Source organism: Bos indicus, chromosome 7, assembly GCF_029378745.1.
Source record: "Bos indicus isolate NIAB-ARS_2022 breed Sahiwal x Tharparkar chromosome 7, NIAB-ARS_B.indTharparkar_mat_pri_1.0, whole genome shotgun sequence".
Lineage (NCBI taxonomy): Eukaryota > Metazoa > Chordata > Mammalia > Artiodactyla > Bovidae > Bos > Bos indicus.
This window is the reverse complement of record NC_091766.1, coordinates 39,812,415-39,834,610: the sequence shown is the minus strand read 5'-3', so window position 1 is coordinate 39,834,610 and position 22,196 is coordinate 39,812,415. Positions and strand designations below refer to the sequence as shown.

The following is a 22,196-nucleotide window of genomic DNA, read 5'->3' as shown; positions in this document are numbered from 1 at the left end:
CAGTTGTCTAGAGTCCTACAGATGCCTCTTAAAGAACGGAAAGCAGTTTTGTGTGTATCAGTATTCACAATGTGGCCTCAAAAACGAATTTTGTAATTACTTAAGATAAGGTATTTAGATGTTACTGCAAAAAGAAAGCATCGCTTTCCAGTCATCTCAAGCTGGGGTTTCAGGAGCCGACATCAGGGGTCACTGCCCGGCTTGAGCCACTGAAGGGTTGGGATCAGGTTTGATTCAGGGCTGCCCGGCCAGTAGCGCTTCTCTGCGGGTCTCTGTGGGTAGGAGCACTACGGCCACCGCGCCAGCCCCTCGAACATAGTCGGGCTCCTAAGTCCCCTTGTGCTCCTCCGCCCTCCCTCGTCCCTCCCCGAGGTACGTTAAGTACCCCCTGTGTACTTGAACCGACTTAGCTTCAAGTACATAGGTTCTTAGGTGTTTTTTCTACCGAGTCAGACGTTTGCTTTATATTGTCCGCCCTACGCCGCAAGTTAAAAGTCCTAGAAAACTGTGATCTTCGTGGGTTCGTCCCCAACGCGCGCCACGATGAGCACTTCACATTAATTTATAAATTAAATATATATATGTTATAAATATATGTGTTATATATATAACTGTAAAGGAACAAGTGCTCTCTAGCCGCGGATGCCTTCGCAGAGTGCCACTGGTCACGTGCCAGCAAAAAAGGCGCTATCATCGAGTCAGTCCTCCAGCCTCGTAGAGAGGACTCGGAAGTGCCCCAGAGCGGGCCTGGGTTTTTCCGGCCGGGCCGTCCGCGCTTTTGTCCCGCCGGCGGCCGGGCTCCCGCGGCGCCGCCACAACCAGTACGTGAGTCCGAGGCCGCCCGCGCTCCCGCCCTCGGCCCTAGCTTGCCACGCCCTTGCCTTCTTGGCCGGGTCTCGGCTATTCCTCGGATCTTGGGAGGGGTCGGGGAGGAAGCGCGCCCTCTCCCTACACACACCTTAGGAAGCGCATTGGGGAAGTAGAGGGGAGGGAAGACCTCGGGTCGGCCTAGAGGTGTAGGGTCCACCCCTGGAACATACCGGGTTCCTTGTGGGCCCCAACTTCGGCTGTCCGAGCGGGCCAGGGCTGGGTTGGGGCTGCCAGGTGTGTGGAGAAGGGCTGCGGCCCCCATACCCGTGTTTCTCAGCTCTTCGCTGCTGTCTCGGGCGAAAGGGGAACCCAGAAAATCAGTGCTTAAAAGAAAGCCCCCAGTTCTGCGCCCGTGGCAGTTAAGTTTGTCCCTGGGATTTGAGCGTGAATACGAGCTTTGGAAGGATCCCGAGGGGTCATGTTATTTGACCTCCCCGCCCCACACCTTTTTTGTTTTGTTTGGTGGGGCCGTTATGTTGAGACTACTGCCGCAGGTGTGGATCGAATCGCTGGGAGGCGCTGCCTGGCCTTCGCCCTAGGAGAGTTCACTTTCTGTACAGACCAGAGATCCGGGAAGAGGCTGTTTGTCGCTGACTCTCACAATGAGAGGGAATTGACTAGGTAGGGAGAAATAGGTTGAGGAGGCTTCTAGGGAATCCAGGCGTGGGGATGTGAAAGAGGAATGGAAGGCTGGGGCTGGCTGTGCTGCTCCAAGACGTTTGGATTAGGAGGCCACAGGAGTGTTTCCTTTTTGAAAGCAGGAGGATATTTCCTTAAATAAGTTTTTGACTATGTAATGTATTCATATGGTTCAGATATTAAAAATGTGAAAAGATATCAATGAAAAGATCTCCCTCTGTTCAGCCATCTTTCTAGGCCCAATCCCTTTAGAAAACCAACCACATTTGATAGATAATTTGAGTGTATCCAGTTTCTTTATGCAAACATATTGGCAAATTTGAATGTACTTAGTCCCTCCTTTTTTCACACAGGTGGTAAGGTACTGTTCAAAATTCTGCACCTTGCTTCTTTTACTTAATCTGTGTTAGAGGTCATCAGAACACAAAGCTTTTTTCTTTCTTTCTTTCTTTCTGTAAATACAGCACTGCAGTATAGGAGTGGCATGGCCATTGTTTGAATGTTTTTGTTGTTGTTCAGTCACTCACTCTTGTCTGACTCTTTGTGACCCCATGGACTGCAGCACGCCAGGCTTCCCTATCCTTCACCATCTCTGGAGCATGCTCAAACTTATGGCCATTGAATCAGTGATGCCATCCAACCATCTCATCCTCTGTCATCCTCTTCTCCTCCTGCCTTCAATCTTCCCCAGTATCAGGGTCTTTTTTAATGAGTTGGCTCTTTCCATCAGGTGGCCAAAGTATTAGAGCTTCAGCATCAGTCCTTCCAATGAATATTCAGGACTGATTTCCTTTAGGATTGACTGGTTTGATCTCCTTGCAGTGCAAGGGATTCTTAAGAGTTTTCTTCAACACCACGGTTCAAAAGTAGCAGTTCTTCTGCATTCAGCCTTCATGATCCAACTCTCACATCCACACATGACTACTGGAAAAACCATAGCTTTGACTAGACGTACCTTCGTAAGCAAAGTAATGTCTCTGCTTTTTAGTATGCTGTCTAGGTTTCTCATAGTTTTTCTTCCAAGGAGCAATCATCTGTTAATTTCATGGCTGCAGTCACCATCTGCAGTGATTTTGGAGCCCCCAAAAATGAAGTGCGTCACTGTTTCCATTGTTTCCCCATCTATTTGCCATGAAGTGATGGGACTGGATGCCATGATCTTTGTTTTTTGAATGTTGAGTTTTAAGCCAGCTTTTTCACTATCCTCTTTAACTTTCATCAAGAGACTCTTTAGTTCCTCTTTACTTTCTGCCATAAGGGTGGTGTCATCTGCATATCTGAGATTATTGGTATGTTTCCCAGCAATCTTGATTCCAGCTTCTGGTTTATCTAGTCCAGTATTTCACATGATGTACTCTGCATAAAGTTAAATAAACAGGGTGACAATATACAGCCTTGACATATTCCTTTCCCATTTTTGAACCAGTCCTTTGTTCCATGTCCGGTTCTAACTTGCTTCTTGACCTGCATACAGAATTCTCAGGAGGCAGGTCAGGTGGTCTGCTTTTCCCATCTCTTGAAGAATTTTCCACAGTTTGTTGTAATCCACACAGTCAAAGGCTTTAGCATAGTCAAAGGCACATAGCATAGTGAAGCAGAAGTAGATGTTTTTCTGGAATTCCCTTTTTCTATGATCTAATAGATGTTGGCAGTTTGATCTCTGGTTCCTCTGCCTTTTTTAAATCGAGCTTGAACATCCAGAAGTTCTCAGTTCACGCACTGTTGAAGTCTAACTTTGAGAATTTTGAACATTACTTTGCTAGCATGTGAAATGAGTGCAGTTGTGCGGTAGTTTGAACATTCTTTGTCATTGCCTTTCTTTGGGATTGGAATGAAAACTGACCTTTTCCAGTCCTGTGGCTTTGGATGTTTTGGATGTACCATCATTTTATAAGATCTAGTAAGGCCATTTGGGTTGTTTCCAGTTTCTTTGTTAACTTCAAACTACGGAACACCCAGTGACTTTGTCCCAGGGCATATCTGAGCAAGAATTTTTAAAGAAGGGATTGACATGTCATACAGTGTTTGAAGAACAAATTAAACCAAGTAGCTTTTCTCTCCTGATACTTGTGTTTATGATACTTAGCCTTACAGTAGCCCAAACAACTGTCTATTAATGACACTCTTCAAGCCAGTCTTGCCCCTTTAGCTTCAGAAAATCTCTCAGTCCCCCTTTCAAAATCTCCTTTGCTTACCTTATTCCTTAGGATGACTAGGATTTTCTTCCCCATTACTAGGTATGAGAATGATCTATTTCATTTTTTACTTTAAGGAAAAAATCACCCTTAATCATAAGGATTAAGCAGTAGAACCAACTTTTGTTAACCATTTACAATTCCAATACTTACAAACTAAATGCAATAACTAAAGCAGAAACCATACTTTCTTCCCATCTGCATAACACTTTTCTCACACACTCCTTAGTCTCATCTTTCATTTGTGCTATCCTTTCACTTCTTCCGAGACTGTAAGCATTTTGTGCTCATATTCGCTCTTATTTTCTCTTTTTCTTTCTTTTTTTGGTCACTTTCAAGTCCAGTATAATATCCAACAACTTAAGACACAGAATCTAGATGGTAGATTGATTTGTGGAATATGGTTGGTACTCTGAAAATCCTCAGTAGCTGCAGATGTGTTGTACCTGTTGCTTGTTGAAGTCTGTTGTTAAGGCGGGAATTTTCAGCCAGAGTAAGCCACAATTCCTCTCTTCTGAGTTGTCTAATCTCTTGAGAAGTGGCTCCTGACTTTACTGGGCAGGGATAGCAAAAATTAAGGACAGATTCTTACTCTCTGCATGAGCTTTTCCAGGCATTGGTGGTAGAACATGAATAATGTGAAGCACAGAAGTGCCCAGATGTTGTGGGTCCTATGTAATTTAGAAGGAGTGGATGTCTTACTATTGCTTAAACTTTTAACTTATATAAGTAGGCTATATGGATAGAACTAGTTTTCTCTCTGTTGAGAACTGATTAGAGAGGAGTTCCCTTTTAGCCTTGAGAACTTTTAAGAAATTAAACCCATCTGGCCCTCTTTCTGTGTAGGAATTGTGATTTTGAAGTGATTCCTTTCTTGTGTCATAGGGGACACATGAGCTAGCCACCACATCAGTATTGATTGGATTATAATAGTCTTCCAGAGTCTAGTACTCAGTTCTCTCTCCTCCTCAATCCATTCTCCCATTGCAACTAGAATGAGTAATCTTTCTTTTAATTTTATATTATGAAAAACTGTAAACATAATAGGAAAGTAGAATAGTATAATGAACTTGGTATATCCATCATTCAGATTCAACAATTATTAGGATTCTGCTATATTTTTTTCCTTTTTCCCGTTTTATTTTTCTTTGTTGAAGTATTTTAAAGGAAATTCCAGACATTATGGCATTTCACCTAGCATAGTCTTTTAAAAAAAAAAACACTTCAAATGTAGCCAAAATGCCATTATCTCACACCATCCTAAATTAATTCTGATTCCTTGATTTTGTCTAGCAGGAATTGGCAGACTTCTGGATCTCTGATCTGTTTTTATATGGTCTGCAAGCAGAGAATGGTTTTTACATTTTAAAAGAAATGCTTAAAAGCAGGCCAAAAAGAAAAACAAGTGATAGAATTGTATGTGCCCCACAAAGCCTAAAATGTTTCCTATCTAGCCCCTTTAACCGCCTGATTTGATAGAATAAGTGATCTTCCAAAATGCATATCTGAGTTTTCCACTCCACCTAAAACTCCTCTGAATCAAGCCTGGACTCCTTAGTATGATGGGCAGACCCTGCTGCAGCCCTTATTTTTGCCCACCTATCCAGTTGTGCCTGCCATCATGTGTTCCATACGTCCAGGGCATGGTGAACACCAACCCTTTGCATCTGCTCTTCTGTCTGCTGGAACTAGCCCTTTCTTCCTGAAGCTTTTCTTAGTTCTTTGAAGCAGAGTATGTCCCTTCCCTTTCTTCCCTCATCCATGCTTTTTGTCTGCCATTATTATCATATGTTGGTTATATTCCTGCTAGACTCTTCTACTAGTTAGCAAGTCTCCTAGTACTATCATTATGTTTTTGAGCTTTTCTGCTTGTGTTTTTGACTGACCTTTTCTTAGTCATCAATTTTCTTTAGTCAATTCATAATATGAATTCCATTGCCGACCATCTGCTTTCAGTGAAGATGCACATGTATATTGCCCTGTTTTGATTTCAGTCATTAAGAGGACTGGGTGGACTACATCAGATGATAGGAAAATCTGCTTCTCCCCAAACAGAGGAGGTTAAACAGGGCTAGAACAGGGAGACTCCTGGAGTCTGCCTAGGCCAGAGGTGTAAACAGTGAAGTACTTACAATTTCACACAGACCAGGCCAGGCCACAGCCAATCAAACAAGGAATCCCAGAGGACATGAAGGGAATTGAGAATTAGCCTATCAGAGGGGAAAGGGTCCAACCATCTGGGCCAAGGATTCTAAGTGTGGTGTCAGCAAGGGGTGAATTAGTATGGCCCCAGCAAGTTGTTCCAGCTGGTGAGATGCAGAAAGCTTTAAGCACCACACTGCTGCTGCTGCTGCTGCTGCTTCACTTCAGTCGTGTCCAACTCTGTGCGACCCCATAGTCGGCAGCCCACCAGGCTCTCCCGTCCCTGGGATTCTCCAGGCAAGAACACTGGAGTGGGTTGCCATTTCCTTCTCCAATGCATGGAAGTGAAAAGTGAAAGTGAAGTCGCTCAGTCGTGTCCGACTCTTAGTGACCCCGTGGACTGCAGCCCACCAGGCTCCTCCATCCATGGGATTTTCCAGGCAAGAGTACTGGAGTGGGGTGTCATTGCCTTCTCCACAAGTACCACACTAGATAGCCTTTAAACACTTATTGGGGAGGGCTCACATGTGCATTTTACAAAATTCTTGATAGTGTTGGAAGAAAAATTGCACAGGGTTAAGAATGAAGGTAGGGAGACTCTGGCAGAAGTTTGGAAGGGAATTTAGGAGGGCTTAAACTAAATTCTTGGCAGTGGGAATGGAGTTGGGGTTGAAAACTGTATAGGTGGTCTTAAATGGTCTTTTGGATGTGGAGTGGTGAGGGAAAGGGGAGAGCCCACTTCTGGTTTATTCAGAAGAAAAGACAGGTGGATATGAGACTCTAATTGAAGAAGGGGTCTGGGCCAGAGATGAGGCTCTGCAAGACAGCTTATAGGAGCCACACATATAGATGGGACTGCCTAGGAAAATTATGTAGAGTCAGAAGAGGAGAGGTTTCAGATGGAACAGGGGGCCAGAACATCCAAGGGTCAGCAAACTCAGGAGTCAGCACCTGGCCCTGAAGAAGCTAATGCAGCATGGCCTGAGTGGAATAAATCAGATTGAATAGATGTGGCATGTGGGGAGATGGGACTTGAAGACCACTTTTTCAATATGCAACTGTGGACAGGAGGCAGGATGGCAAAAGCAGTATCTGAAGGGGAAGGAATAGTTGAGACAATTTTAAATTTACACTTTAACATTTTTTTTCATTGGGAAGATCCCCTGGAGAAGAAATGGCAACCCAATCCAGTATTCTTACCTGGAAAAATTCCATAGACAGAGGAGCCTGGCAGGCTGTTGTCCGTGGAGTCACAAAGAGTCGGACATGAGTGAGCACACACACACACACAAACTTTTTATTGGGAATAATTTCCAATATACAGAAAATTTTCAATAATAATGCAGCAGAAACAACATTTTAAATCAGCTGTATTCCAATAAAAATTTTTAAAAGATAAAGAATAAAAAATAAATCCTAATAATTATCACGTATTTTTAATATAAATTTAAAACATTAAAAAACAGTGAAAAAAAAACCCTTTATTCATTCACCTGTGGTTAACTTTTTACTTCATTTTATCTTCTTTCTCTTACTGTTTCATGCATATCTATCTATTTTTCTAAACCATTTGAGGGTAACATACACATCATGGCCCTTTATCCGTAACACTTCAGTGTGTATTTATAGGGATATTCTCTTGCATAACTACAGTGCAGTTGTCAGCTTCAGTAAACTTAAAGTTATTAATGACTTTTGCCTGACTTACCATACATATTCCAGTTCCATCTGTTGACACAGTTATTTTTTATAACAGCCTTTACCTGCAGTACAGATCCAGTTGATAGCACGTATTGAATTTAGTGGTAAAATCTCTTCAGCCTGCTTTAATATGAAGCATTTCTGTAGCTTTTGTATTTTATGACAATGATACTTTTGAAAAATATAAATACCTTTTAGTAGAATGTTCTTTTTTTGGATTTATTTGATCTGATATTTATTTTTCAGTTCAGGTAATACATTCTGTAGGTGATGTGTCCTTCTCAGGGTGTCACTTCTAGAGTCACATGATGTTTATCTGCCCCCATTGGTGATACTAATTTAAGATGACCAGCCAAGCCATGGTTTAATCTCTTCACTATGTGATTACTATTTTTTCCTTTGCAGTCTGTGAAGGAGTATTTTAAGACCTTGCATATATACTGCTTCTCGTGAGAATTCCCCTAGACTTAGAATCCCTTGATAATTCTCCCCTGATCCAGTCTTTACTCTGATAGTTGCAGAATGCTGATTTTTTTTTTCTTCCAACTCTATTCCCTCCACATTTACCAACCAGCCCTGGCATTCTCCTCTAAACAGGAGGCCTCCCTTTCTCCCATTTGTACCTGTATGAACTCATGTAATTCTATTTACAGTGGTTTATAATTCTTGATGTAATTGCTATGAAGCGTAAATTCAGTGTTGAAGCTGGCTCTTGTGGTCTTGTCATATGCCCACATCATCTTTTTGTCATTGTTGAGCATTTTTTTATTTGCTGTCATAACGATGTCTCAGCTCATCTTATACCTATCCTGGCCCCAGCCTGGAATCCTCCAGGTTCATTTTAGTAGATAATGGTAGTAGAGTCCAAGAACAAGGTGCTGTATTGTGCTCATTCACTCAGATATTTTTGATTCTTAGCTTTTCAGCAAACAAAACTAGCGAATATATGTACATTTACACACATATACATACAAATATTGGAGAAAGAAATGGCAACCCACTCCAGTATCCTTGCCTGGAAAATCCCATGGGCAGAAGAACCTGGTGGGCTACAGTCCATGGGGTCTCAAGAGTCAGATATGACTTATTGACTACACCACCACCACCACATACAAATATACATACATATGAATGTACATTTATATAATGTGCACATTTGTATATAATTTAGAAATCATAAGTTCACAGTAATACCTCTGATTTGTCCCCACAGGGTCTTTCTTGTCTTCTCCTATTCCATATTATTATGTTCCTTCTTCCTCTAGGAGAGCTCTGGCTCCCAACTAAATCAACACATTTACTCAGTCTAGTAATAGATCTAAAACTGTTTCTGAATTGCTTTGCCTATAACACTACAGGAAACAAACCTTCCCAAACTAGTTAAGTTGTTTGCAGCTCTTTCCCACTGCTCACTCCAGCCTTCCCCAAACTGAAAGTATGTATTACAAAGTTACATATTATGTACCCAAGTGACATGGGTTAGTTCTTCCTTTTTTTTTGTTTCGGTCTTATATTTACCATATTCATGTAAAACACAAATGAGTTCATTGGTTCCCATTCACTTTATAGTTTAATGGCTTTCCCCCTTTCCCAGTCTTATTGATGTCATTTTATTTTTTGAATCTGCAAAACATTATCATGCTTCCATGAGTAAAAGCTATACAGAAAGCTGTAATCAGAGTGTTTCTTTCCCCTCTCTCTTCTGTTCTATTCCCTGACTCTATACCTCATAGGAAACAGCCTTCACTGTTTTGTGGATTTTCTCATTACTAAAAAGATAACAGTTATATGCTTGTTATTTTTTATTTTCCTTCTTACATAAGATGTAGCATATATGCTCTCTTTTGCTTTACAGCATATCCTGGAAATTGCTCCCTAACAATCTATAGAAATGTTCCTCTTCTTTTTAGTACTCCATTGTGTATATGTGCCATATACACCAGTTTTCTATGCTTGGACATGTAGATGATTTTCTAGATTTTGTAATTAAAAATAATGCTACAATGAATAACTTTGTGCACATATGCTTTTGTATTGTTGGAAGTGTATCTTCAGTGTAAATTCCTAGATGGGATTTCTGGATTGGAGTATAATGCATACATAGTTGTGTAGGTATTGGCAAATTTCCTTCAACAGAGGTTATGCCAATTTGCATTCTCAGTAATGTATGAGACTATCTCCACAGCCTCACCCAAAGAGTATATTTTTAAGCTTTTGAATATTTGCCAATCTAACATGTGAGAAAGGGGATCTTAGTATAGTTCTCATTTGCATTTCTCTTATTATGAGTGAAATTGAAAACATGTTTAAGGACCACTTTAGTATTTCTTTATATGAATTGTTTGTTCATGTTCTTTACTCATTTTCTGTAGGATTTTTAGTCTCTTTAACTTTAAAACATTGTATATTAGAGATATTAGCCTTTATATATATGTTGCAGATATTTTCTTCTACTTTGTCATTTATTTTTTTTGGGTTTTGCTAATGGTATTTTTTGCCATGCAAGTTTACTTTTATTTCTATGTAATCAGCTTTGTTAATCTTTTATTGCATCTGGGTCATAAAAAACTTCTTCTGTACTCAGGTTATAGAGGCATTCACCCATGTTTTCTTCTGGTGTCACTTTTTATTTTATTTTTTTTAGTGTCACTTTTTAATATTTAGAGTTCTGCTACATTTGGAGAGGGCTTCCCTGATAGCTCAGTTGGTGAAGAATCTGCCTACAATGCTGGAGACCCTAGTTTGATTTGCGGGTCAGGAAGATCATCTGGAGAAGGGATTGGCTACCCACTCCAGTATTCTTGGGCTTCGCTTGTGGCTTAGCTGGTAAAGAATCTGCGTGCAATGCAGGAGACCTGGGTTTGATCCCTGGGTTGAGAAGATCCCCTGGAAAAGGGATAGGCTACCCACTCCAGTTTTCTGGCCTGGAGAATTCCATGGACTGTATAGTCCATGGGGTCGCAGAGAGTTGGACATGACTGAACAACTTTCACTTCACTTCACTTACATTTAGAGTTTATTCCTGTGAATGATGTAAAGAATGGATCTACTTCCAACACTATTAAAGAGACCATTTTTGCTTCATTAATTTGAAATACCACCTTTATCGTATACTTGATTCTGTGTATAATTGGAACTATTCTGGATTTTTATCCTATTCTGTTTTTTTATATACCAGTACCACACTGTTTGGGCTTCCCTGTTTGGCTGTTTGGTTCAGACAGTAGAGAATCCATCTGCAATGCAGCAGACCCAGGTTTGATCCCTTAGTCAGGAAGATCCCCTGGAGAAGGGAATGGCTACCCACTCCAGTATCCTTGCCTAGAGAATTCTGTGGACAGAAGAGCTTGGTGGGCTACAGTTCATGGGCTTGCAAAGAGTCAGACACAACTGAGCAACTAACACTTTCACTTTTCACCACACTATTTTAGTTATAACAGCCTTTGGAATATTTAAATAGTATGAGTAGTTCTCCTGCCTTACAGTTTTTCTTTTTCTCTTTTTCCACCCTGACAAATTTTGTGTTTCCCTGGCAATTTCAGGGGATTTGATTTTGTGTTGTAGAAAGTTGAACATCTTTCTCTTCTCAGAGCTGAGGGTGAGTAGAGGTGGAGGGGCCCAGATCAAAGGGAATGGGTGGAGCAGTGTCCCTCATGTGATAGGAGCAGGATTCAGAGCACAGATAAAAGGTGTGTTGCTATTAATGGTCTGGATTTCCAGTGACCACTCAGTAGCCCTCACATTTTAAATGGCATGACTGCTCTGCCCAAGGTTGTAAAGAAAGGGAGCATGGAACTAGAGTTGTGCCACCATTCTTCAGTGACTTCTAATGATCTCTTACCTGATATTACTTAATAGTCATTTTGTGAAGCCTTCTCAGATGAACTACCTTTTCATCTTCATTTTTTAAAATGTCTACCAAGTGATTCTTTATTTTAGCTTCCTGGTGATATTCTGAGTTCCTAGCTCCTCCTGTTCTATAAATGTTAATTCAGAGTACATTATTCACTCCTGTAAGCATAAATTGGATCATGAGTGCAGGTGTTTATATGTGTCCACTCCAGAGTATATATCTTACTTTTCTTTTATTGCCTCTGCTTTCTTATCACATGTTCACATAGAGTTTCTAAGTAGAATTACAGAGTACTGACCAAGGTGGGGGTCTGATACCCAGGTAAGAGGGAGGTCTGAATTTTAACTATGTCTAATTACAAATGTCTAATTGTCTAAGGTTGGGAGACAACTAAGTTAGAACTGTTGCTTCTGTTCTCAAGAGTCAGTCTTCTAGCAGGTGCGTGCTGACAGAGTGCCAGCTGTGTGTAGAGTGCCTTCAAGGGAATAAGGAGTCATTGCCTGGGCCTTAAAATCTGCTTTGAGAAGGAGTTTGTCTTTCCTGAGTCCTGTGGTTTATCCCCGGGTTCCAACCCTGATCCAATAACCTGATCTTGATTAAATAATGAATTAGGTGCTATAGCATATAGCACGTGACTGGCAATTAACCAAGTGACTGACAGTGTTCTCCATACCTTATGTATGTTATTTAATACATCAGTTCTATTGCCCTCATTTTACAGATGAGGAAACTGGCATAAAGAGCTTAAGTAGCTTTTTTGGGGCTCATACAGCTAGGTATTTATGCCTAGGCAGTATCATTTCCTTTGCTTGACAGTTTGTATTTTAGCTTCTGATCTTTGATATGCTCTGACTGCAGTTAGCCTGCTCATAAAGTGGGAATGAATGAATCTGCCTGGCAAGCCAGAATGTGTTCTTCCATGTAGAGTTCTTCCCTGACTAAACCACTCTCCAGGGTCAATGTTTTCTTGGAGAGGAAATCCAGGAGGCTATACCAACAACAGGCACCTGCAGCTTGTTTTCTTTCTCATCTCTGACATGACTGTCCTCATGATTTCATAACCAACTCCCCATTACCTCCACTCATGTACTGATTTCTCCTTTAGTCTTGCCAACCCTCTGCTGATTATGACTTCTTAGCTTTTGTCTTATTAATCTTTCTGTCTCCTGTTCTTCAGAGACTCGTTTGACCCTCTGTTTGCTTTTCAGAGACTAGGTGGCATTTTTCAACAAATGGTCAATGTTGCCCTTGATTCTGTGCATCACTCCAATCCATTTCAACTTGCCATCGTGGTAAGCTATTATGCAGGAATAGAAAACATCCCTGTTCCATTGGCAACCCAGGGCTTTAGCATTTTAACATTACTCCACAGGGGCAGAAATGTCGGCATGTCCATGATTGTATCCCTAGCCATTAAAAATGGTACCTATCACACCATATGTGGTCAGTAAACATTTGTGGAGTAAATGAGTGAATTTGGATATTAATTCCTTCAGTTTTTCTAAAGTGAAGGTATCATTTTCATTTTCTTGGTTTAGTGTCACATTTGAAGACGAGGGGCACTGAGGATGAGGAATCAACTGAAAAGTATGAAAATATTCGAAATGCAGAATCTGTGTGGCCAAAAGTGGAAGGTCTTCACAAGGATCATATGCAGGAGTCTAAGGTTGGTGAAACTTGTGATTGGGATAGCAAGGTAGAAAATCAGATGGACAAGCCTGAGGGAAAAAGAATGAAGGAAGACAAAAGTGGCTTCAGGGAAAAGATTGGCAAAGCCAGGAATACAGCAAATATAAAGACAGAACAGGAAGATGAGGCATCTGAGAAAAGCTTACATCTGAGCTCAAAATATGTTACACACCAGACTGTCCCTATAGAACAGAAAAACAGTGAACAAGTCAAATGTGTGGAGAGCATTAATGGAAACTCTCATCCCAGTCTACAGCAAAAAGCCAGTGCTGTTAAGAAATCACATAAATGTGATGACTGTGGGAAATCCTTCAAATATAATTCCCGACTTATTCAACATAAAATTATGCACACTGGTGAAAAACGCTATGAGTGCGATGACTGTGGAGGGACTTTCCGGAGCAGCTCAAGCCTTCGAGTCCACAAGAGGATCCATACTGGGGAGAAGCCGTACAAGTGTGAGGAATGTGGGAAAGCCTACATGTCTTATTCCAGCCTTATAAACCACAAAAGCACCCATTCTGGAGAAAAGAACTGTAAGTGTGATGAGTGTGGAAAATCCTTCAATTATAGCTCAGTTTTGGATCAGCATAAGAGAATTCACACTGGGGAGAAGCCCTATGAGTGTGGTGAGTGTGGGAAAGCCTTCAGGAACAGCTCTGGCCTTAGAGTCCACAAAAGGATCCACACAGGTGAGAAGCCCTATGAATGTGACATCTGTGGGAAAACCTTCAGTAATAGCTCTGGCCTTAGAGTCCACAAAAGGATTCATACAGGGGAGAAACCCTATGAATGTGATGAGTGTGGGAAGGCCTTCATTACCTGCAGAACACTTCTAAATCATAAAAGCATCCACTTTGGAGATAAACCTTATAAATGTGATGAATGTGAAAAATCATTTAATTATAGTTCTCTCCTCATTCAACATAAAGTTATCCACACTGGAGAGAAACCTTATGAATGTGATGAATGTGGGAAGGCTTTCAGGAATAGTTCAGGCCTTATTGTGCATAAAAGGATCCACACAGGAGAGAAACCTTACAAATGTGATGTCTGTGGCAAAGCATTCAGCTATAGCTCAGGCCTGGCAGTCCATAAAAGCATTCACCCTGGGAAGAAAGCCCATGAATGTAAGGAGTGTGGAAAATCATTCAGCTATAACTCACTTCTTCTTCAACACAGAACAATTCACACTGGAGAGAGACCTTATGTATGTGATGTCTGTGGAAAAACTTTCAGAAACAATTCAGGACTCAAAGTCCACAGGCGACTCCATACTGGGGAAAAACCATATAAGTGTGATGTGTGTGGAAAAGCCTATATCTCACGCTCTAGCCTTAAAAACCACAAAGGAATCCATCTTGGGGAGAAGCCCTATAAATGTAGTTATTGTGAAAAATCCTTCAATTACAGCTCTGCCCTTGAACAACATAAAAGGATTCATACAAGGGAGAAACCCTTTGGGTGTGATGAGTGTGGAAAAGCCTTCAGAAATAATTCAGGCCTTAAAGTCCATAAACGAATCCACACTGGGGAGAGACCTTACAAATGTGAAGAATGTGGGAAGGCCTACATCTCACTTTCAAGCCTTATAAATCATAAAAGTGTACACCCTGGGGAAAAGCCCTATAAGTGTGATGAGTGTGAGAAAGCCTTTATCACATACCGAACCCTTATAAATCACAAAAAAATTCATCTTGGGGAGAAGCCCTACAAATGCGATGTGTGTGAGAAATCTTTTAACTACACCTCACTTCTTTCTCAACACAGAAGGGTCCACACTAGAGAGAAACCTTATGAATGTGACAGATGTGAAAAGGTCTTCAGAAACAACTCGAGCCTTAAAGTGCATAAAAGAATTCATACTGGTGAGAAGCCCTATAAATGTGATGTGTGTGGAAAAGCCTACATCTCACACTCAAGCCTTATCAACCATAAAAGTACCCACCCTGGCAAGACCCCCTACACATGTGATGAATGTGGGAAAGCTTTTTTCTCAAACAGAACTCTTATAAGCCATAAAAGAGTCCATCTTGGGGAGAAACCCTTCAAATGTGTTGAATGTGGGAAGTCTTTCAGTTATAGCTCACTCCTTTCCCAACACAAGAGGATTCATACGGGGGAAAAACCCTATGTGTGTGATGGCTGTGGGAAGGCATTCAGGAACAGCTCAGGCCTCACAGTGCATAAAAGGATACACACAGGTGAGAAACCCTATGGATGTGATGAGTGTGGGAAAGCATACATCTCACACTCGAGTCTTATCAACCATAAAAGTGTCCATAGCGGGCAGCAGCCCTATAATTGTGAGTGTGGGAAATCCTTCAATTATAGATCAGTCCTTGACCAACACAAAAGGATCCACACTGGAAAGAAGCTATACCAATGTAACGAGTGTGGGAAGGCTTTCAATATCAGATCAAATCTCACCAAGCATAAAAGAATCCATACTGGAGGGGAATATTTAAGTGTGACAAATATGGGAAGTCATAGTGGCACATCACAGAAGAGAACTCATGAGGGAGGGAATGCTCTGGATGGGACCAGGATGAGCATGTCTCTGTAGGAGGCAGAGTTTACCAAGTATCAGGGAATGCAAATGGAAGAAAAACTTTATGAGTATTTGAGGTCCTTGTTCATGGCTTATAATTTACTCAGTATAAATGAAACCATGAGTAATTTCTTTTCTCTGTGATTTTCAGTCATAGCCAGCAAGGAAGGTCCCAGTGTTGAAGTAGGTGAGCCCTTATGGAATATAAAATATTTAGTTCATGCTGGGAATAAAACCCATCAAAGTGATGGAGTATGAAAAAAGCCTTCAAAATAAGTAGACATTTCTGGACTTAAGAAATACAGATGAGAAAAAGACTTTATTTAGAAGTCACATAGTCACCAACAGAAAGTTCATATATGGGTAAATTGTCTGAGTAGAAATGTAGGAAATTCAGGAATAGCTTTGAATTCCAGTTATCTGTTGGTCAGTGGACAAGATCCAAGAAGGACCTCCAATAGGCTAATTCAGGGAAAGGAAACAGGCTTCAGGGAATATAAATTAATATAGTAGTGGTCATGAAGAATAACTTTGATATAACTGATTTGGGGGAGTGATGGCAACTTGTGAAAATTTGGATTTCATTGTAGGAAATGTAAAAAGTATAGACTTATAAATCTTACAGAAAATAGGAGAGTCACTCAAATAAATTCAAGTTGAATGGACTATACTGTTGTAATGTTGTGATATACACTATTGAATGGATGAAACTTAAAAGATTTTCAAATAAACACCCTTAATGAATCATGAATGTGTGATAAGTGAAAATATCACACACACATTATGCTACAAATGAAGGGTTCTACCATGGACAGAAATTTAGCACATTTAATAACTAATGGAACACATCCTCAACATGCAGAAAGAATTGATTCAGGGATTCCTATGAATAGGAATTCTGAGCAGGAGGGCATTTCATTGCAGGACCTGAAAAGCTAAGTAGCTACCTGTTATTAGGGGATAGGAGAAAATTCCTGCTTCTTAACAATCCTGTTAAATGTTTGATTGTTTGTGTTATTGTAAAGATTCCATGCACTACATGTGTTTATTGTCTGTTGTAAAATGTTATGAATTTCTGTTCAGGGCTCACTCTCAGCCATGAAGAGCCAGATAGTTGTGGCAAGGTAAGGTGAAACTCCAATAAAGGAATTCTTCAAAAGTAAACAGGCTGTGACATACTTTAGGTGGAAGAACACACAGAGAGCCATTTGTGTGTCTTGTCTTTGTGGGGTAAGTTATACCAGATGCAGGCCAAGGAGGGCAGCAGGGGACTCATCCCTCAGGGCTAGTAGCTCAGCTTTCATGAGAAATTATGTGGTACCTCTACCAGAAGTGAAGATTGGATTGATCCTCATACTGGGGCTGGATAAAAACCACTAGGAGTGGACAGGTTGGGCAAATGAATGGTCAGTCATAAAATAGACTGTGTTAACTATATGTAAGATTGGAGACTTACCAGATGGCATTGGTCATAAAGAACCCACCTGCCAATGCAGGAGACATGGGTTTGATCCCTCGGAAGATCCCCTGGAGGAGGGCATGGCAACCCACTCCAGTATTCTTGCCTAGAGAATCCCATGGACAGAGGAGCAGGGTGGGCTACATTCTGTAGGGTTGCAAAAGCTGGACATGACTGAAGCAACTTAGCACACATATATAAGACTATTAATTAGGTAACTCAAAGAATGAAAAGTGAGTCTTGAGAATTAAGTAACCTGCCCAGGAATTTTCCTGGTGGGGCTTATCAGTAGAGGCCAAATTCTAAGTCAAGTCTCTCTGGCTCCAAACTCCACTCTTTACAAGAGGACAGTGTTTAGTCAGTTTCTTGGTTCTCTCTAGGATTCCTGTTTTTATACACATAGTTTCCATGCCTCTGTTTAGAAGTATTTCTTCTACTTGCTTCCAAACAAGGTAAGTTTTGATAGTGGTGGGAGGGAGGGATGGTGGTAGAAAAGGGAGAAGGAAAGAGCATTTCTGTCACTCATTTCCACTTTGGAATGTCACAACCACACTTGGTTTTTGTCCTCTACCTGCAGCACTGACAAACCTGACCCTGTCCATAGACTTGGATTAGTTTATTCAGCAAATACTTGTTAAGGATCTGCTAGACACATCCATTGTTTCATGTGCTAGGCAGCAGTAGATAGAGGACAGTGGCCACAGCAAAACCACCCTAATGGATGCTGAACTAAACCTTAGGCTTTGCGAGGAAAGTGATCTCCACCTACTGGGAAACGAGGCACTAGTGACATCTGAGCAGGATATTGAATTGGGTCTTTTATTTAAGAGAATGGGAAATAGGATGGCCTGGTCAGAAGCAGCATTGGAAATGCCTGCATTGTCCAGAGGGGGCCAGTCCTTGGAGGTCTGGTGTACAGTGGCAGAAAGGAAAGAAGCCATGGAGTATTGATTCCCAGTAGTCACTGAGCATCTACCAATCTTTCATTTGCTGGATATAGGGCCAGCTCTGTTTGATCAGGTTACTTAAGGTGGCCAGGGCTGTTGGTGTGCCTGTGGCCTGAAGTTCCCAACCCCCTCACACATACACACACACACACTCCTACGTGAGTTCATGTGGACCTAATGCATCACCTACTTTCAAAAGAGACATGGGTTAAATAACAAGGGAGAAGACATGTAATACACGAGTGGGGATTCTGAATGCCCCAGCCTACTGAGCACCAATGTGCTCCTGCTACAAACTGTTCACTCAGGCATGTGGAGAATGAGCCACAGTCTACCTAGGACCAGATATGTACTCCTTGGACTGATTCTGGAAGAGGAGGGAGTCTTTGGGTCTCCAGCCATAACAGGCAGACTGTGTAGAACAGATCCAACAAGTTGATGCAGCTGCATCTACTTAAGCCCACCTCAGGACTTGAGCTAGTTTAGGGATCACTAACCCCCACTTCTCCCAAAGAACATCTGATATCCAAGAAGAAAAAATTGCCAACGTGTAGGTAAATTGAAACACTGTATTTTTTACAAGTGCCATGTCTAATTCTCAAGGCTAAAAAATAAATGAAATTTGGACAATAGTAAGTAAATTGGAGGCTGGAACATCTGTATGAAAGTGGGTTAAGTGCTTGGATTATTTGACAGGGTGGTCAAGATGCTGTTTAAAATGGTAAAATGTCATGGGCAAGCACTAGAAGGATAGAAATAAAGTATAATTTGAAAAATCTGAACTGGAAAGTGTCAAAGGCTAGAAAAGGGAAAATGATATCAAAGGTGAGACAGTACTTTGTTTCTGGTGAAGGCCATCTAGGTTATTTGGATCAGTTTCCCAGAAAAAAACACTGAAAAGTAATTTCTTACAAAAAAATATATTTTTAAAATATTTAGCTGCCTCTGGTTCTGTTTGTAGCAAGTGGATCTCTGCTGTATCATGCAGGATCTTTCCTTGCAGCATGCGAATTCTGGAGTATATTGGCTCAGTAGTTGCAGTGAGCAGGATTAGTTGCTCTGCAGCTTGTGGGATCTTAGTTCCCTGACCAGGGATCGAAGCCACATCCTCTGCATGGCAGGGTGGATCCTTAACCACTAGACCACCAGGGAAGTCCCTAAAAAAGTTTTTAAAAATGCAGATGGCATGCCCTCCCTTCCCCTTAAAAGAGCCTGGAGTCTGAAAAGACTACAGTTTAAACACGCAGAACTGTTTTAAGATGGGGTCTTGTCATCAGAGATTAACACCAAAGCGGCTTAGGCCCCAGACTGTGCTGATGCTATAGGAGAGTTAGGCCCCACTTCACCAGCCACAAAAAGTGAGAGAAATAGAAAGATGATAGGGCCAGGCTTACCCAGGGTGATGAATCTTATAGGTGACTTCCAAAGTTAGGTTGGGTTACCAGAGTGCTACACCCTCTGGACCAGATAAACCAAATCTAGACCCATCCCCCTCCCCACCCCCAGGGTACTTTTATTGCCAAGCACAGCAGTAGAAGAAAAAGAATATCCCTGACAGATTGTGGTCCTTGACCAACTCTTACAACCCAGGTAAACAGCCAGAAGCAAACAGAACTTCATTGGAAGAGGACTCCTTCAATCTAGACCTCAGGTAACAATTTTTCAGGGGTAATAATCAGAAATAATAATCAGGCACAAGGGAAAAGCATGACTGAAAACCAGCAGAAAAGAACGGACCCACGTAGACTTCACATTAGAATTAATGGGTATGTTTGTGAGAACAACTGTTTAAAATATTTAAAGAAGTATTTGGCAACAGATGGTGAAATAGGGGGGATAAGAATTGGTGAGCTGGATGATATGATTGAAGTTTTATCCAGAATGCACCATGGAGATAGAGGAATATGGGAAAACACAGAAAAATGGGAAGGTCTCACTGGAAAGTTTATATTTAATCACAGTCTTAAAAGGCAAAGATGGAAGAAAGGCAAAAGTAATTAGGCTGAGGATATTCCAGAACTGATGAAAAATAAGAAGTCTATAGATTTAAAGCCCAAAGAATACAAATTAGGATAAATTTATCAAATCATATCTACATGCATCATAGTGTAACTGCAGGAAATCAAGAAAAAAATTAACAAAGATTTAAAAATTACCTTCAAAGGAACAAACAGCAACAACAGAATCCAAATGAGTAGAAGGAAAATGTCAGTATAATGGTAGAAAATAACTGTCAAATTAGAATTTTGTACCCAGTGATACTTTTTATGAATGAGAACAAAATAAGCACATAAGACAATTTTGTTTCATTCATCCCCTGCTGACCCTTACTAAAGGAAATTTTAAAGAATGTACTATAGAAGGAAACTGATCTCAGATTGGACTTTTAGATGTGAAAAGGAATGAAGAGCAAAATGTGTATAAAATGTAACAGTTTTATACCAAACAATAAAAATCTACAGTTGTTAAGATAGACGTAAAATACCAGAAAACAGTGATATGTAAATCACAAGAGAGTAAAATGGATTGAAGTATTAGGGTGAAGGTTTTGGGTACTCTCATTAATATTGTAAAATCTAGAGGAATCATAAAAAATAGAACATATAAATTCAATACTAGTAGAAAAATGTTTAATTAAAAATGTAAATTAAAAAGAGAGGGGTGAGACCAAAAAAGATGGTAAATCTTAAGCCAAAAAAACCCCACAATATTTACACATAATTTAATTTCACTAAATGACAAAGATTGTCAGGGAGTGTCTTAGTTTGGGCTGCTACAGCAAAACACCACATGCTAGGTGGCTTATAAATAACAAAAAATGTATTAATATTTCTTAATTCTGGAGGCTGGAAGTCCAGAGTGATTGGGTGCAGGCTTTCTTCAGGGTTATAGACTTCTTGTATCCTCACATGGCAGAAAGGGATTAGGGAATCTTGTGGGGTGTCTTTTATAAGAGCACCAATCCTATTCATGAGGGCCCAACCCTGATGAGCTAATCACCTTCAAAGGCCCCCACCTCCTAACACCATTACATTGGGCATTAGCATTCCAACCTGTGAATTCTGGGGGAACACACACAGACCTTAGCACACAGGGCAAAAGTACAAAATCCCACTATATTACTACTTACAAGAGACTCAAATATAAGAACACTAAGTTTGAAAGTAAAAGAATGGAAAGAAGTTATATGAAGCCAACATAAAACTGATGTGCTGCTGCTGCTGCTAAGTCACTTCAGTAATGTCCGACTCTGTGCAACCCCATAGACAGCAGCCCACCAGACTCCCCTGTCCCTGGGATTCTCCAGGCAAGAACACTGGAGTTGGTTGCCATTTCTTTCTCCAATGCATGAAAGTGAAAAGTGAAAGTGAATTCGCTTAGTAGTGTCCAACTCTTAGCGACCCCATGGACTGCAGCCTACCAGGATTCTCTGCCCATGGGATTTTCCAGGCAAGAGTACTGGAGTGGGGTGCCATTGCCTTCTCCATAAAACTGATGTAGCTCTACTAATTTTAGATGGGGCAGGGACTTCAAGGCACAAACCATTCTTAGAGATAAAGGGAGTTGTTACATTAAGACAAAACGTTCCGGAAAGAAAAAACACTGAAAAGATAGAACAGTTATAAGTTAGTATCTACCTTAAAAGTATTCAGAACACAAAGAAAAAAATATAAAATCCACAGTTATGATTTTTTTTACCTCTCTAATTAATAGGACACACAGACTAAAAATTGGTAAAGATACAGATTTAAACAATAAGGTTAAAAGCATTCTAATGCATATGTATGGGACACTGCACCAGTGTATCAAGGATGCATATTTTTTGTCAAGAACACATGAAATATTTTCAAAAATACCTACACAATGTTATGCGTCAATTATACTTTGGTAAACCTGGGGTAGGGGGCTTGACAAATATGCTGGACCAGAAAGTAAATCTGAACAAAATTTAAATAACTGAAATTAGAAATTAATAAAAAAAAATGTATAAAGCATGTCTATTCAGAAATTTGCATAAACATTTTAAAATCACAGTTCAAAGAAGAAAGTATTTTCAACTGAAAATGAAAATACTACATATCAAAACCGGAGAGATATTGCTTAGACAGTACTTAGAAATTTATAGCTTAAAAGATATTTCAGAAAATCA

General features: G+C 40.6%; 1 protein-coding gene across 4 annotated transcripts; it reads left to right on the top strand.

Annotated features, from left to right (window-relative positions):
* The first annotated feature begins 731 nt into the window (after positions 1 to 731).
* On the top strand, positions 732 to 16,804 carry ZFP62 (ZFP62 zinc finger protein). 4 transcript variants are annotated; one of them, XM_019964769.2, is made up of 2 exons: positions 732 to 821; positions 12,939 to 16,804. In XM_019964769.2, coding segments are annotated over exons 1-2 (2,718 nt in total). In that variant the 5' UTR covers positions 732 to 820; the 3' UTR covers positions 15,656 to 16,804. The 4 variants fall into 4 exon arrangements, with proteins under 4 accessions (XP_019820328.1, XP_070649467.1, XP_019820329.1 ...); XM_070793366.1 differs by having other exon boundaries at positions 779 to 821; positions 1,365 to 16,804; XM_019964770.2 differs by lacking the exon at positions 732 to 821 and adding an exon at positions 828 to 1,491.
* The last annotated feature ends 5,392 nt before the right edge of the window (positions 16,805 to 22,196 follow it).